The sequence below is a fragment of the Lemur catta genome, chromosome 7, assembly GCF_020740605.2.
Source record: "Lemur catta isolate mLemCat1 chromosome 7, mLemCat1.pri, whole genome shotgun sequence".
NCBI classification, from domain to species: domain Eukaryota; kingdom Metazoa; phylum Chordata; class Mammalia; order Primates; family Lemuridae; genus Lemur; species Lemur catta.
Window position 1 is genome coordinate 45,392,687 of NC_059134.1, and position 18,468 is coordinate 45,411,154.

At 35.9% G+C, this 18,468-nt stretch overlaps 1 protein-coding gene across 8 annotated transcripts in view; it reads left to right on the top strand.

The window, feature by feature from the left end:
* GRM5 (glutamate metabotropic receptor 5) overlaps nt 1–18,468 on the top strand; it is a 472,602-nt gene that overhangs the window by 182,558 nt on the left and 271,576 nt on the right. For all 8 annotated transcript variants that reach the window (XM_045557157.1, XM_045557159.1, XM_045557158.1 and 5 more), the window contains one exon: nt 1,035–1,284. In XM_045557157.1, coding sequence (XP_045413113.1) covers nt 1,035–1,284 — 250 coding nt within the window. The remainder of the gene's footprint in view (nt 1–1,034; nt 1,285–18,468) is intronic.

Consider the following 18,468-nt stretch of genomic DNA (forward strand, 5'->3'; position numbering starts at 1 on the left):
AAATTGGAAAGAGAAATGCACACATAATTAGGATTCTGAGACTCCTAAAAGTCAGCCATAAAAATGTAGAGGGAGAAGAACCTGAACCATATATCCGTGAATGAAGCTCAGCCTTCCACTTATTGCTCATGTAACTCTCGGCAAATGTGGACCTAACTGCCTCATCTGCTTTCTTATCTATGGAATGGAGGTCATAACAGCTACCACAATATATCACTGTGAGAGTTACATGAGATCACACATATAAAGGTCCTGCTACACTTTCTGGCACATAGTTGATTGTCAATGTTAATCCCCATTTTTCATTAATTTTAAAAGAATAGCATTAGTACTTAACCCTTAAGTTTTGCAAAGGACTTTGGAATTATTCATCCCTATCACTAACTTCCATATGGTTGTGGTTGTATAGAATGAAACTTTAAATGTTTTTCATAAGCTTATACATTTTTCTGTGATAAGACTAAATCTCAATCAAGGATCTGAGTTTTTCAGCTGGGACCAAATTGTAAATTCTCTTATTAATATGTGATATACAGGCTATTATATTTGAAATATAATACCCTATAAGATATATTTATGGCAACATCTACACTATATGTATTATTTGTACTATGTCCTTAAACACAAAAATCTCAGTTAGTGGAGTGAAATGATCACACGATGAGAAGCAAAGGGAAGCTAGATAGAATGAAAGAAAATACAGCAAATAAATATCTTCCATCATCTTACAATTAGAATTTGACCTTTTTTCAATCACAAAAGGGGAGGCGAGTTGCTTGCACTTTTTAGGTTATTTTCACCATCTCAGGTAAAATATAACAGATCAATGCATATATGTATAATGTATTCAGTTGTACTTTGCCCAAAATGAGCAAATCAGTGAAAGGGCAAAAACTGAAATCCAGGTCTTCAGGTTCCAAATCCAATACCATCAAGAGACTTTCTTGCTCCAAACACTTCTGCATTTTGATTATACCCAACTAAAGCAACACTCTCATTTTACTATCCCTCTGCTTATCTATATTTTCACACAGGCAACTATGGAGAAAGTGGGATGGAAGCTTTCAAAGATATGGCAGCAAAGGAGGGGATTTGCATCGCACACTCTTATAAAATCTACAGCAACGCGGGGGAGCAGAGCTTCGATAAGCTGTTGAAGAAGCTCACGAGTCATCTGCCCAAGGCTCGGGTGGTGGCCTGCTTCTGTGAGGGCATGACGGTGAGAGGCCTGCTGATGGCCATGAGACGCCTGGGTCTAGCAGGAGAATTTCTGCTTCTGGGCAGGTAAGTGATGATAAAAAAATTTACATGGAGTTAATACCAGGCAATTTGGCAGCATCAGAGTATTTTTTTGGCATAAAAGGAGAGATGCGTTGGAAGCTTAATCTGTGCATTGGAAATAGAGCTTAAATATCATAAGTACCGGTGCCTGGAGAAAATCATGTAAAATAAGTAGATATGCCATGTGCTGATAAATGATTATAACAGGAATCCATACATGAAAATGATGTGTCCTTAAGTCTTCAAAAAATGACTGCAAGGAAATGAGATGGATTCTTAAATTCTTGAGTAATTCTTTTGGGAAGTAAACATGTATCAAACTAGCAGTTGCTTTTGAAATTGCTTTTGAGAATGATTACATAAGCTTGGTTGAATCATAGAATTTGGGTTTGAAAGTGAGGAATTGTGCTAGGTGTGGTAGCTCATGCCTACAATACCAGAGCTTTGGGAAACTGAGGCAGGAGGATCACTTGAACCCAAGAGTTCAAGGTTACAGTGAGCTGTGAAGTGCCCTTGCACTCCACTCTAGCCTGGACAATAATAGAGCAAAACCCTGTCCCTATTTGTATTTTTAAAGTGAGGAATTGCTTTCAGAACTAATTTTTAAGGGATTGAAAAATTGGTTTATTATGTTATATTATAAAACATTGTTACCTTGCCTGATCACCTACATTGTTACCAGATGTGGTACTAAAATACTAGCTTCTGTAGGGATTGACTTTAATTATCAGGATAATTCATTCATTGGCACAACTCAGCCCATTCCCTATTGATGTTGCTGAATCAGTATATTAGTCAAGTTCTCTAGAGAAACAAAATCAAAAATTTATACATATATAGAATATAAAACATACATATGTGTATACACACACACACACACACACACACACACACCTATATAGGTATATATGACATCTATTATAAGGAATTGTTTCATGTGGTTAAGGAGGCTGAGAAGTCCCAAGATCTGTAATTAGCAAGCTAGAGACCCAAGAGAGCAAATGTGTAGTCTCAGTCCAAGTTCAAATGCCTAAGAACCATGAGAACTGATGGTTTTAAGTTCCAGTCTGAAAGCCAGTAGGTTTGCAATTCAAGAAAAGCCAATGTTTCAGTTCAAGTCTGAAGGCTGGAAAAGACCAATGTCCCATCTCATGCAGTCAAACAAAAAAATGTTCCCTCTTACTCAGCCTTTTTGCGCTAGTCATGTCTTCAATTGTTTGGCTGAGGCCCACCCATGTTAGAGAGGGTAATCTGCTTTACTTAGTCTACTGATCAAATGGTAATCTCATCCAGAAACACCCTCACAGACTCAGATAGAAAAATGTTTGGTAAAATGTTTGGGCACCCATGGCCCATGCAAATTGCCACACAAAATTAACCATCACAACCATTAAGACAACACCATAGTTTTATTTTTTTAATTTTTTTTCTATTTTTTTATTTTTAATTTTTTTTATTTCAGCATATTATGGGGTTACAAATGTTTAGGTTACATATATTGCCCTTGCCCCACCTGAGTCAGAGCTTCAAGTGTGTCCATTCCCCAGACAGCGTGCACCACACCCATTAGGTGTGTATATGTCCATCCCCTCCTCCCCCTCAAACACCATAGTTTTAAATATGTAAATGAAGTTCACACCTGACAAGGTAACACGGATTATCAGTGGTAGGGAAGATTCCCTTCCATACCTTTAAAAAGTTATCACATATCACATATCTTTTTTCAACAGGCAGCCAATTTGAAGAATAGTAAAAACCTCAGAAACCACTGCATATTTCTCAATATTTCTGTCCAAATTAGAAAACCAACTCATTTGTTATTAACTTTTGATGGCTCATTAAAGAAAACATACTTCCTTTATTTACCAAATACTTAACTGACCTTTCGTGATCAGACTTAGCTCCAGCTTGGATACATTTTATGAGGCCACTGTATATACCTAATTCTGTTTTCTGTCTGATCTGGTGGCAATAGATTGATGGGGCTATTTTGGTATGAGACTACGCTTCCTTCAAAAAATTATATTGGGTGAGATTTCTCTATTGATGCTATACATTTTGTCTAAAATCATCCCCAGTTGGCAGGAGTGATGGCAGTTAGTTTCATACAATCCACAAACATGCACACAGCCAATATTCTTATACTGTATTCCAAAATGCAGTGTTACTACTGGGGCAAAAAGAACAGGAAAGAAAAAAGCTGACTTTAAACAGTCCTGATTTTCTGATAGGGGATAAAGGATCCTACAGTTCCTGTCTTCTGTTGCCGCCAGCATTAGTAAGAAAATCAACAGCACTTGTTCTTTGATCACATACACACAAAGTAAATAGATAGGTGCTTATTATATTGTTTGCCATTTTCCATCCATGATTTTATTACTAGCAGTACCACAGAGCCAAAATTCAATATTTTATATATTTTGAAATGTATTCTGTATATACTAAATACAGAGAAGTCCTCTCCAAATCATTTACTTTGTAGATTAATAAATTTATAACTTCTAGTCAGATTGTTTATCCCTTTATTAGTAGACTATATAATCACCATTTATTTGAGCACATTTCATTTTTAAACAATTTTCTTAGAAAGGTTTTCCTTACTCTCAATTTTAAAAGTATCTCCCCGTAGTTTCCACCTCTTGGCTCATATTCTTTTCTTTGAAAGTAACATGTAATACTCTTTCAAATATATGGAAATAACAGTATGGTCCTCAGCGCCCTTCAACTTCTTTTTGAAACATCTCTACTTTTTCCTACTGTTCTAGTGAGATGGCATTGTGGGTGTTAATAAAACCATTTATCAAAACCATTTAGAGGACCATTTATCAAATTCTTTGTCCCAATTACTACGCTAAGCACTTTACATGCATTGTTTCATTTAATCATTCATTTGACAGATATTGAGTATCTACTATCTGCTAAAGTGCTTGGAATACATCAGTGAACAAAACACAATGATTATCGCCTTTGTGGAACTTACAGATACATTAGATAGAAGGTAACAAGTGTTATTTAAAAACACACATCTAAGAACAACTTGCTTATTGGGTACTACTGTAATCTCCATTTTATAAATAAGAATTCTAAGGCTCAATAAATGTTGATATGTGATATGGAACCAAAAAGCAAAATTTAATAGTTGTTCTACTCACCTGTCTCTTGTAGAGTAAAAGCAGGGGAGAAGTTATCATCTGATAGCAAACCCCTTGTTCTACACAGAACCTATAAAAAACAATCCTATATAATTTGAATTTGAATTTTAGTTTTTATTAGCATTTTATATCAACCTTACCTCCTAAAAATTCTTATTTAGTTCACCCTATAACTCCTCTTAGTATTTTCACGTTATTTTGTTTGCATATATTCTCTCTTCTTACCCTCTCCTCTGAGTCAAATATGTATGAATGGTTCTGAGGAAGTAGAAGTCAAAACTATAAGAAAAGAGACTATATTCAGAACTTGCTAAAGGGTCCCACATATAACAGTTGTAGTTACATATAAATATCTCCATCTGCCATGGGTCAGCCATGTTTAATAGGTTATTCAACAAAAGTGTTTGACAAGACTAAGACAACTCTGTTACTAAGACAACCTCATCCATCAACATAACTCACCATCTGTGATGCACATCGATAGAATGTTAGAGTGATATAGACCTGGCCACTAAGCCTTCCTATTTGAACTCTGGGTAATCTTTTGTCTCACTGCCAATAAAAATGTCCTGTTCAGGTCCCTGAAAAAAATCTTGCTAAATACTTTGGCCCTGACAGCAGGTTGAGATCAATAATCTGAACATAATGACATTTCTAAAGGAGCTTATTTTTCTTGAATTAATACTCTGTCTTAATTCTAGACCTGCCAAAGTATTATTTGAAATGTAAAAGTTATGTAGAAACTTTTCTATGGTCTGCTAAGTGTACAGCAGCATTATGTCTAAGAAAAAATAATGTATATACCTTAATTAAAAATGATTTATTGCTAAAAAAAAAAAAGTCAAAGGATCATCTAAGGCTTCACAAGTTATAATCTTTTTGCTGGTAGAGGGTCTTGCCTCATTGTTGATAGCTGCTGACTGACCAGGATACTGGTTGTGAAAGTGGGTGCAGCTGTCACAATTCCTTAAAATAAGATAAAAATGAAGTTGCCACATTAATTGACTCTTCCTTTCACAAAAAATTTCTCTGTAGCATGTAATGCTGATTGATAGCATTTTACCTATGGTAGAACTTCTTTCAAACTTTGAGTCAACCTCTCTAACCATGCTGCTGCTTTAACAACTAAGTTTAGATAATAGTCTAAATTCTTTGTTGACATTTCAACAATATTCACAGCACCTTCACCAGAAGTATATTCCATCTCAAGAAACAGCTTTCTTTGCTCATCCATAAAAAGCAACTCCTTATTTCTTCAAGATTTATCACAAAATTGCAGGATTTCAGGCACATCTTCATACTCCACTTCTAACCCTGGTTCTCTTGTTCTTTCCACCATATCTGTAGTGACTTCCTCCACTGATATCTTGAACCTCTCAAAGTCATCCATGAGGGTTGGAATCAACTTCTTCCAAACTACTGTTAACGTTGATATTTTGACCCTTTCTCATGAATCATAAATGTTCTTAATGTCATCTAGAATGGTGAATCCTTTCCAGGAGGTTTTCAATGTACTTTGCCCAAAACCATCAAAGGAATCACTATATATGGCAGCTATACCATTAGGAAATGTATTTCTGAAATAATAAGACTTGAAAGTCAAAATTATGCTTTGATCCATGGGCTACAGAATAGATGAAGCAGGCATGAAGACAACATTAATCTCCTTGTACATCTCCATCAGAACTCTTGGGTGACAGATACATTGTCAATATTTTGAGAAGAATTTTTTTTCTGAGTAGTATTTTCAATAGTGGGCTTAAAATATTCTGTAAACCATGCTATAAACAGATGTGCTGTTATCTAGGCTTTGCTGTTCCATTTCTAGAGAACAGGCAGAGTAGATTTAGCATAATTCTTAAGAGCTCTAAGCTTTTCAAAATGGTGAATAACTATTGGCTTCAACTTAAAGTCACCAGCTGCATTAGCCCCTAACAAGAGAATTAGCTTGTCCTTTGAAGCTTTGAAACCAGGCATTAGCTTCTCCTCTGTAAATATGAAAGTCCTAGATGGCATTTTCTTCTAATAGGAGGATGTTTCATCTGCATTAAGAATGTGTTGGTTAGTGTAGCCATCTTCATCAATTACCTTAGCTAGATCATTTGAGTAACTCACTGCCGCTTCTCCATCAATCGGCACTTTACTTTACCTGAGACTTTCATGTTATGGAGATGGCTTATTTCCTTAAACTTTATGAACCAACCTCTGCTAGCTTCACATGTCTTCTGCAGCTTTCTAACCTTTCTCAGCCTTCCTGGCATTGAAGAGAGTTAGAGTCTTGCTCTGGATTTGGCTTTGGTGTAAAGGAATGTTGTGGCTGGCTTGATCTTGTGTACAGACCACTAAAACACTCTCCATATTAGTAACAAGGCTGATTCACTTTATCATCCATGTATTCACTAGAGTAGCATCTTTAATTTCCTTCCAGAACTTTTCCTTTGCATTCACAATTTAGCTATTTGGTGCAAGAGGTGTAGCTTTTGACCTATCTTTACTTTCCACATGCCTTTCTCACTAAGCATAGTTATTTCTGGCTTTTGATTTAAGTGAGAGATATGTGACTCTTCTTTTCACTTGAACACTTAGAGGCCATTGTAGGGTTATTAATTGGTCTAATTTCAATATTTTTTTGGTCTCAGAGAATAGGGAGGCCTGAGAAGAGGAAGAGAGACTGGGAATGGCTGGTTAATGGAGCAGTCAGAAAGCACATTTATCAGTTAAGTTTCTTGTCTTATGTGGGCATGGTTCATGGTGCCCCAAAACAATTACAATAGTAATATGTTCCCAACTCAATTAAATGATAAATGATAAAAGTATGAGTTGGATATGGTAATTACCCTGATTTGATCATTACACATTGTATATTATACATTTATCAAAATATCCCACTGTACTAAATAAATATGTACGATTATTATGTCACTTAAAAATAATAATAAAAGCAAAAATACCACTTATCACAGATCACCATAACAGATATAATAACTATGAAAAAGTTTGAAATATTGCCAGAATTACCAAAATGAGACACAGAGAGACACAGTGAGCATATGCTGTTGGATAGATGATAGTGCTGATAAATTTGCTTAATGTAGGGTTGCCACAATCCTGCATTGGGCAAAGAAAAACACAATATCTATGAACTACAATAAAGGAAAACATAATAAATTGAGGTATTCCTGTATTTGTCTCCCTCTGGGCCATTCAATGTCATTAAATTGTATTGTGGGGAAAAAGTTATTTCCATTGAGTTTCTGTATATGCCAGGACGCAACGAGGTTGTAAGGAGGGTGGGCAGGAGAGGAGCAGAGGAGAAGAGAGGAGAGAGAGGGAAAAAAGTGGGGGAAGGGGGAGAGAGAAAGAGAGAGAGAGAGACTGACTCAGTGCTCTTAATAATATTGGATAGTCAAGTTTGAGATGTCTTTGAATTTGATAATACCCCCATTTTATAGGAAAGAAAATTAAAACTTAGGGAGGTTAAGGGACTAGACAAAGTCACATACCACACATCCATTTTAAGTATCACAAACAGTGAAGTCTTTTAGCTACATAAATGGTTCAACACTTCTGGTAAACTCTGTTTAATTTTGCTTTATTTTTGTTTCCATCGTTTTGGGTTATTCTTGGAAAATAAAGGAAACCTAGTAAAAAGTTTTGAAAATTATTGAGATGTTTGGGGTGCATTTGCATTACACATTCATCAAATTGCATTACACATTTCATCAAATGCAGCCAAACTATGTCCCACTTAGAGTGGAGTTTGTTTCCTGCTTATCTATTTGAGTGGAGAAGACCAGACTAACTGCATAAGGTTCAGTCTATAAATAGCCAGTTGTTTAGATGCAACCATATGCAAAACTCTCTGAACCATATGGGTTGAGCACAGAGAGAAAGAGAAGCATATGTAAAAGAAGTTTGAAGAGGAGCCTAGGAGACAACATTTTGGGCTCATAAGATGCTGATGTTTATTCTTGTATAAGCAAATGATTGGATTTTTTGTGGGGATGAAAATATGATAAATATGAATTTCCAAAGGATATTCCTGGCATATGGAATTATGGATTAGAAGAGGTAAGGTGGGTATAGGAGAACTGGTACTTCTCACATAAATGATATGATTGTAGAATAAGGCAATATACATGGTGAAAAGGTGGCAGACTAAGAGCTACTTACTAATGAAAAAGCTGTCGGAACTGCTGATGGAATATTGTGGAAGAGTGTGGGGAAGATGTCAAGGATGACTTCTGGATCTCTATGTTGTGTAACTATTAATGATGGTACTTTTAGTGAGATCATTGGGAAAAAATCAGGTATGAGGTAGAGAGCAGATCAAGAGTTCAGTTTTGGATAAATTGACTTCATGTGCACTTCAAAGATAAAAAATAATCAAATAGGCAGGAGAATATGTAAGTCTGGAGCTCAAAAGAGATATATAGGCTATAAATAGAACTGAGTGAATCATCAGAATAATCTGTCTATTAACCAAAGATGTGCTTGTTTAGAAGTAAGAGAGAGGAAGTCTAAGAAGTTATTTTCAAGGGACTTCAACATTTGCTGGTTGGAAAAAAGATGGATTGTACAAAGGAGGTAAGAGAAAAGGCAAATCCAGAGATGTAGGAGGAAAACCAAGATAATGTTATGTCTCCCAACCAATGGAACAGAATGTTTAAAGAAGAGGCCACTGGTGTTGACTGATTTTAGGAGATCAAGTGAAAATAATACAGAAAGGGTCTTTTGGATTTATTGGGGTGGAGAGAATTAGTGATTTAGAAAAGAATAAATTTAGAAAAGGAATAAATGCAGATTAGTAATAAGGTGGGTAAGAAGTGAGTAGAAGGTAAGAAAATGAACCCATGGCATATAAGCGAGTGTTTTGGGAAGCTAAACTAATAAGGACTGGAGAATGATAAAACTATAATTGGCTCTTGAACAACATGAGCTTGAACTGTGCAGGTCCACTTGTATGTGGATTTTTTTCAATAAACATATTGGAAAATTTTTTGGAGATTTTTGATGTTTTCAAAAAACTCCCAGATAAACCATGTAGCCTAGAAATATCAAAAAAAAAAAAAAGAAAAAAAAAAGTTATGAATGCATAAAATATATATAGATACTAATCTATTTTATCATTTACTACCATAAAATATACACACATCTATTGTAAAAAATTAAAATTTATCAAAACATATACACACACAGACCATACATGGCACCATTCAGAATTAAAAGAAATATAAAAAAATAAAGATGTAGTATTAAAGCTGCATAAAATCAACTATAGTACATACTCTACTGCCGTAATAATTTTGTAGTCACCTCCTGTTGCTATTGCAGTGAGCTCAAGTGTTGCAAGAATCCACTTAAAATGCTGCGTAAAGCTAATCATCTCCTTCTGAGCAGTTTATCTCGCCAGTAAATTACACTTTGTAGTAAAAAGTGATCTCTTGTGGTTTTTGCATATTTTTCCTTGTGTTTAGTGCAATGCTGTAAACCTTGAATAACACCATGAGACTCATGAAGTGCCACTAGTGATGGTGGAAGTGCTCCCAAAAAGTAGAAAAAGTCATAACATCACAAGAAAAAGTTGAATTTCTTAATATGTAGTATAGATTAAGGTCTACTGCTACGGTTACCCACCATTTCAAGATAAATGAATCCAACATAAAGACTGTTGTAAGAATAAAAAAGGAAATGAAATTTGTGAGTCTATTGCTGCACCTATACCAGCAGGCATTAAAACCTTGCACTTTTTGTAAAATACCTTTTATCTCCTATTGAAAATTCAGCTTTTATATGGGTACAAGATTGCTATTAGAAAAAAATATACCTATGGACTCCAATGTGATTCAAGAAAAAGTGAAGTCATTATATGACAACTTAAGCAAAAGGAAGGTGAAGGATCTAAAGCTGGAGATTTAATGCCAGTAAAGGATGGTTTGATAATTTTAGAAAAAGTTTTGACTTAAAAAAATGTCAAGATAACAGGAGAATCAGATTCTGCTGACCAAGAAGAAACTTAGAAGAGTTCCCAGATGCCATTAAGAAAATCACTGAGAAGAAAGGATATCTACTTAAACAAGCTTTTAATGCAGATAAAAGTGACCTATTCAGGAAAAAAATGCCACAAAGGACATTTATTAGTAAGGGAGAGAAGCGAGCACTAGGATTTAAGACAGTAAGGGATAGGCTAGCTCTACTGTTTTGTGAAAATGCAGTTGGGTTTATGATTAGAACTGCCCTTATCCATAAAGCTGCTAACCCTGGATCTTTGGAGGAAAAAAATAAACATCAGCTGCCCATCTTTCAGTTGTACAGCAAGAAGGCCTGGTCAATGAGAACTCTTTTTCTGGATAGGTTCTATCAGTGCTTTGACCCTGAATTCAGGAAGTGCCTTCTCAGAGGTGACTAACTTCTAAAGTTGTTTTAATATTGAACAATGCCTCTGACCACCCAGAATCCAATGAGTTCAACACCTAAAGTGTCTATGTGCCCCGAAACACAATGTCTCTAATTTAAGCCTCTAGATTGGTGGTCATAAGGACCTTAAAAGTTCATTACATGAAGTATCCTTGGAAAGAACTGTCAGGGCTATGGAAGAGAACCCCAATAGAAAGGACATCATGAAATTCTAGAAAAATTACACCATTGAAGATGCCATCGTTGTTATAGAAAAAGCCCTATGAAAGCCATGAAGCCCCAAACAATAAATTCCTGATGAAGAAAATTGTGCCCAGATGTTGTGCCATGACTTTACAGGATTTATGACAGAGCCAATCAAGGAAATTATGAAAGAGATTATGAATATGGCAAAAAAGGTGGGGGTGGGTGAAGGTTTTCAAAATTTCAATCTTGGAGAATTCAAGAGCTAATAGACACCACACCAGAAGAATTAACAGAAGATATTTTGATAGAGATAAGTGTCTCCAAACCAGTGCTAAATGATGAGGAAGAGGACATAGAAGAAGCAGTTCCAGAAAACAAATTGACACTAGACAATCAGGCAGAAGGGTTCAATTATTCAAGTCTGCTTTTTACTTCTTTTATGACATGGACTCTTCTGTTATATGGACATAGAAACTAAAGCAAATGGTAGAAGAAGCGTTGATGCCATATAGAAAATTTTTTAGAGAAATGAAAAAGCAAAATAGACAGAAATTACCACATATTTCCATACGTAACACCAAGTATGCCTGCCTCTCTTGCTTTGCCTTCCACGTACTCTACCTCTCCTGCCTCTGCCACCCGTGAGACACAAGACCAACCCCTTCTCTTCCTGCTTCTCTTCAGCCTCCTCAATGTGAAGCTGGCAAAGATGAAGACCTTTATGATGATCCATTTCCATTTCATTAATAGTAAATGTATTTTCTCTTCCTTATGATTTTCTTAATAACATTTTCCTTTCTTTAGCTTACTTTTTTGTAAGAATACAGTATATATCATAATACATATAATGTACAAACTATGTTAATTGACTGTTTATGTTATTGTTAAGGCTTCCAGTCAACAGTAGGCCTTTAGTAGTTAAACTTTGGGGCAGCCAAATGTTATAGGTGGATTTTTGACTGCAAGGGATGTTGTTGTCCCTAGTCCCAGCATTGTTCAAGGGTCACCTGTGTATCTTGAGGGAGAATGAGGTCAAGAGAGAGATTGCTTAACACAGTATTTCTATAATATTTCTTTCCAAATATATAATTTATTATCATAAAAATTTTTTAAATGATGAGCAATGCTATACAATGAAAAGTACTTATATTTCTATATTTTTGTCAACACAGGGTATTATTAAATTATTATTTGATAATTTTATAATTGAAAATGCCATAGTATTTTAATTTGCAGTGTTTTACTTACAAATGAAATTGTACATCTTTTCATATATCAAATAAGTAGTATGTATCTCTATTTTCTGCAAACTACCTATTCCTGCACTTAATCTATTTTTTCTGTTTATTTTTTCTTATTGATTTATAAAAACTCTTTATAAAGTAAAGAAAGTAGTTCACTGATGTGTTGAAAATATTTTTACTCTTGTCATTTAATTTTGACTCTTTATGATATTTTGACAATGCCAAACTCTCTCTATTTTTTTTATTTCAGAATATTATAGGGGTACACATATTTTGATTACATAATTTGCTTTTGTATAGTTTCAGTCAAAGTTATAACTGTGCCCTTCACCCAGACAGTGTGCATTGTATCCGTTAAGTGTGAATTTATCAATCTCCTCTTCCCCTTCCCACCTGCTTGATTTCTATTGAGTTTTACTTCCATATGTTCACGTAAGTGTTGATCAATTAGTTCTAATTTAGTATCGAGTACATGTGGTGTTTGTTTTTCCATATTTGTGATACTTCACTTAGCAGAATGGTATCCAGTTTCATCCAGGTTGTTAACAAGATGTTTATAGCAGCACAATTCATAATCACAAAGATGTGGAGACAATCTAAGTGCCCATTAATATATGAGTGGATCAACCTCTAGATTTTTTAGACATTTTCTTCTTTTATGACTCAGAGTATTTGCATATTGCACATAAAGTCTAGACCCAAAGGTTGGTTTGTTTAATTGGTTGTTTAATTTGGGGATCCAGGTAGGATAGGGGATTTACTAAATGAAAAGGAAGCAATTAATAGTATAAAATCCCTAAAAATGTGAGAATGGGTGTCATTGAAAGCACAGGTGGAGAAAACAAGCTGAGGTCAACTCCAGAATTGGAATATAAATTAGAAAAACATGATGGAGCAGGTATATTTTAAAGCTTTGAAAATAGAAAAATCACTTGATGGCCTCTCTTTTCTTTGTAAATTTTGAAGCAGATGAAGAAGGAAGTGTGTGTGTTTGTGTGTGTGTGTGTACAGAGGGGTGGCAGTGGGTTGAGAAGTTGTCAGTGCAGATTGGAGAACCATGAAAACCATACTCCTAATAAGTGGTTTCATATATTATAGTTTTAAAATATTACTGTATGTGTTATAAACAATGAGAAGAGGAAGATTTGGTTACATTAGGATGAAAAAATGTTCCTAAAATAACAGCAAATTTAACATTTGTACATGTACTGTCACATAAAATATTGCAGTGAATTTTCACAGTCAGAATTATAAGGTTGATTAAACAACAGCTCTGTTCTCGAATTAATAACCGGTAGAAAGCAGCCATGAATTTAATGTTCATTAGCTAATTGGAAACCAAGTCTTTGATCTGTGACCAAATGGACTTCCTAACACTGTCTTCCCACCCCAGAGTTCCAGGCAGGGCTGGACAATCACAGGACTTTCCTGCTTTAGTAGATCACTTTCAGCAAGACAACCAAAAACTCTTAGGTTCAGAGAAAAGACTGCTCTATCAAAAGAATAGGTTGAGTCACACATGTCCAACCCCTTCTCCCGTATTACCAGACAGGTAAGTCCCTAAGAGAGAAAGGAGGGAGGTGGTGGAGAGAAGCCGGGTGTTTTCCTTTCATGCTTTTCTCTCCTGGAGAGTGAAAATCCCTCTCAAACACCCCTGAAATGTAGAGTGAGATATTTCTTTTATCTCTCACAAGTCACTTCTGAAGTAACATTAACTCGACTTTATAGATGAAGAATTTGAAGCTCAGAGACATTACTTATCAATGGCAACTCAACTTACCAGAGTTAGAAAGTGCTATGGGTCTGACAACTGGGAATGCCCACTAGTAGAACAGAGTGCCTTGATGTTATTGGACAGAGAAGTATTTGTGTGTGAAGTATAAAACCAACCCAAGACTTTGAAGGCCCCTTCCAACACTAAAGCTTGTGCTTTAAAGGCATCTGCATCCTCAGTGTCCTACTAGCTTTGGGACTGATTGTACTTTTAAAAGTTGTTTAGATAAAAGTTTTAAAATATCTGGATGATAATAACAGGTATTTATGGAATGATCTTTGTTTTAGCAAGCACTGTTCTAAGTGGTTGGTATCCAGGTATTAATTTATTGACTTTTTATAGCAGTTCTATTTGAAGATATTTTTATTAACCTCATTTTATGTTGAGGAAACTAAAGTACAGACAGACAACGAATTCGCTCAAAATCACATAGAGAGTAAGTGACAGTGAGGACATTCGAAGGTAATCTGTATCCTTAACTGCTCTGGTAAACCGTCTCAGGATCTTTGATAATTCTCAATTTCAGTAATAAATTTGATCCTTATCATATAAAATATTAATATAATTTTTCTATTACAAAGATAATTTCTAACAAAGAAAAATACAGGAAGTTGGATTGTCCAGGTTACTTTTAAAAAAAATTAATAAAACCCAGACAATTTTCTGTAAACCAGAAAATTGAAATGATTAGATGGACTATTCAAACTGTGCTACTATTTTTCTGGGAAGACTGGTAAAATTTTAATTTTTAGTAAATAGAAAAAATTTAGGTTGCTTTGTAAGTGTGTATAAATATCTGAGGAGAGACGAAGGCAAATATATTATTCTGTAGTGAAACCAGGTGAAAGACATCTGCTGTTCTATTATTTTTCTAGAAGACTGATATGATTTCATGGAATTTGCAGATGTAAACCATAGATATACACACACACACATATGCATATGTGTGTGTGTGTGTGTGTGTGTGTGTGTGTGTGTGTGTGTATACATTTCTGTTGGAGGGCACTGCGATAAGTCATTCTAAAGTAGCAGTTGGTAATCTAAGGTCCCTGGCTGAATCCAGCTCACTTTCTATTTTTGTAAATAAAGTTTTATTGGAACACAGCCACAGTCATTCACAGAATGTCTATGGCTGCTTTGGGACTATAACAGCAAAGTTGAGTATTAATAGCAGAGACCATATATGTCCCATAGAGTCTTAATTATTTACTATCTTACCCTTTACAGAAAAAAAATTGCTGACTTCTCAGAGTTTTTCATTTGTAAAGATGGCCCTGCTTACCTACACAACAGTATTAAGACTTATGCTTCCAATATTTATTCAGAAGTAGTCATGATATGCACATAAGCACCACTTTTTTTCAATTATTTTTGAGATTGGAGGGCTTCTGATAAAATTATGACATTAGATAGTCATAGGAGTGTTAAACAGAGGAGTGCAGGCTTGAGTACTATGTTTCTCAGTGAAGAGGAGACCAAGAACAAAGGAGTCTGTTTTGACTTTAGCATCCTGGAACATAATGTTCAAAGCAATTGGAACAGACAATGCATCTAAAATACCTCCTTATTCAACCCTGAGTGATTTGATTTTGCCTAAAATAAAAGAGTGTGCTAAGTTTAATAAGGAATGTACTCTTCAGGTGTTGATATTAGTCCCTTCTAATACAGTTATTTTTACTCTTCTCATTTGTTAAATTGGACTGATGACATGGATTAAAAATGACTTCTTTATTTTCCTCTTTACCCATCTTCCTCATTTTCTTAAGAGTTATTTTTTTCTAAAAAACAAATTTAATTGTGTCATCCTTCTGTATGATAATCTTAGTTGACTCTCTTTTGCCATCATATTCAAATCCATAATGTGGCATATACTCCCTTATAAAATATGGACCAAATCTGCCAGTCATTTCCTATTACACTCAGGGATAAGATTTAAAATATTTAACAACTGGTAAGACATGAGTCCAATCAGAACAGATGCAAATTATAACCAGCGGGTAAATTCATACTGATGATTGTCAGCTGAATATCAGAACTGAGACATTTCTACACCCTCCACCTCTACGAAGTCTTCACTTCTATATCAAAATTCTTATAACTCTCCAAACTTACCAAGCTTACAGTATCAATTACACTCTTTTCTTCCTGGAATGACTTCCCTGTCTTTTACCTACAAAATTAGGTTTATTAGGCAACATGTTTTCTGATAGTTTTGAAAACTTCCTGAACTCCACTAGGACTTTCCTAGACCTCTTAAAGGCCCTTTTAATTTTTATTTTTCTGTTTCCTCTTTCTCTTCCTCACTAGAATGTGAACTCTTTGAAAACATGGGCAAAAGTTTGTTAATCTTCATGCTTTTCATATTTAATGCATTGTAAATATTTGAGAACGGCTGAAACTGCAGAGAAAAAAAAAACAAGTTTGGCAGTTATATAGAAAAAGGTTCTCTCCAACATCAATCAATCTAAGTAAAAGACAAATTTCTCAGGCTCTAAGTGTAGAAAAGCAGACTGAATGCATGTTGCTCTGCAAGGAAGCCAACCAAAAGTCTGCTAGTAGAGAGCAGAGGTAATTCCCTATAACAAACTCTCCATGATTTTATGAGAAAGGTCTATTTCATAGCTTTTAGTACAGAATGGTGAGCTTCTGGCCTTTACAAAACACATCAGTAAAGAAATGAGTTCTTTCTATGAGGCTTATCCGTGCATTCAATCACTTGATATGGGAAATGTCAAATGATTAGTAAAGTGGTGAGACAAGGAAGACCATAGACATACTTGGATATATGTTTGTGCTATTTTAAAGGAAGGCTTCATACATAGGTTTTGGTTCCTTTCAAAGGGAAAGAAAATAGATTTAGTTTTTCAGTACTCTGAACTTGTATTATTAGACTTGCCAACTAAGAAGGTGAATATTGATTAGAAATGGCCCAGTCATTAGTTCGGGACACTTTATTTATTTATTATTTGTTTATTTTTATTTTTGATTTTTTCTTACATTTATTTTTCACTCAAAACAATACTTCTGGTTTTCCAACCCAATGGGAATTTTTAGGTAGCTTTTTATTATTAACTTCTAGCAGAATTACATTATCAGAAACATGCAGTGTGATTTTATTCCTCTGAAATATATTGAGATTTGTTTTATGGACAAAAAAATAGAGTCAAATTTTGTAAATGTATCATGTGTGCTTAAAATTCCTACATCTTGAACAGTTGCTGCATAGATAGAAAGATGTTAGATAGATAATAAACAAATATAGTTGAGGTTGTTTTCTATTAGAATCTTCCACATGTTCCTAGTGTTTTGTTGCTTATTACATGAATTGTTGAAGGAGGGGTGTGAAAGCTCCCACTCTGCTTGTGTGTTGGGTCCTTCCTGAGGTTCTGTCATCATTCACTTTCTATGTTTTGCAGCCAAGACTGAAGATGGGAACCCTTGGGAGTTCGGGAAGGAAAGAAAAGCCCAGAAACCAGGACAGGGGAGCTGGGTTGGGGAGGATGAGAAATCAAAAGGTCAGGGAAGGTTCCAGAGAGAGTCTGTCTTTGGGACAGCACCTGGTGAGGCTGGGGTGGGGGAGGGGGTGTCCTCAGAATGCGGTGAGGTGAGGTCACACAAGTGTGCCCATTGTGATGCTCCAAGGGCAGGCAGTTGATTGGTCCACAGGGAGTATAAAGCATCTGGTTGCTAGACCAAGGACCACACAGGAGTAAGGTCTGGAGGAAGACAGAGCTCTGTTCCCCCTCAAATTATCCTGAGTGTCCCACTCACCTGCCACTTTCGGATTGCTTTCAGCAAACCTGCTCATACCCTGACCTGTCGCTAAGCCCTCATCCCACTCCTCAAGGACTTCGTTTGACCCCAATACTTTCCCAGATCCCTTCCTCCTCCTCCTCTTCCCAGGTTCCCAATACCCACCTTCCCTCCACACCACCCCCCCAGGACCTGACCCCATCAGTCCCCCTCCCCACCCGCTAACTCACCCAGCCTCCTTTCTGGAGACCTCAGGGCACCCTGAGAGGACCCGAATATGGATGTGAAGAGGCTGTTCTTCCTGATCCTCCTGCTCAACTCTCCCTGTCACCCGTCTAGGAATGTGAGTAAACACTGGACTCCTTGTGGTCTTTCCCTTTATATTGGGCTGTGTCACACTGTGGTTTACATAACAGCATTTCAAGGGGGCTATGATGGGATCTCCATCCCCCCTGTAGAGCCAGGACCTCAGGGTGTCTTGAGAACCCTGGCTTCTCTGCCCACACCTGTGCACAAGGTGGGCTGGTCCAAACATAGGAAAGGGTGACAGTGTGGAACATGGAAATAGTAACTGCACTGTCATAAAGGAAGGATTTGGGAATACACTAAAAACCACTGAGGTGTAGGATTTACTGGTGGGAATTGTGTGGTATGTCAATAA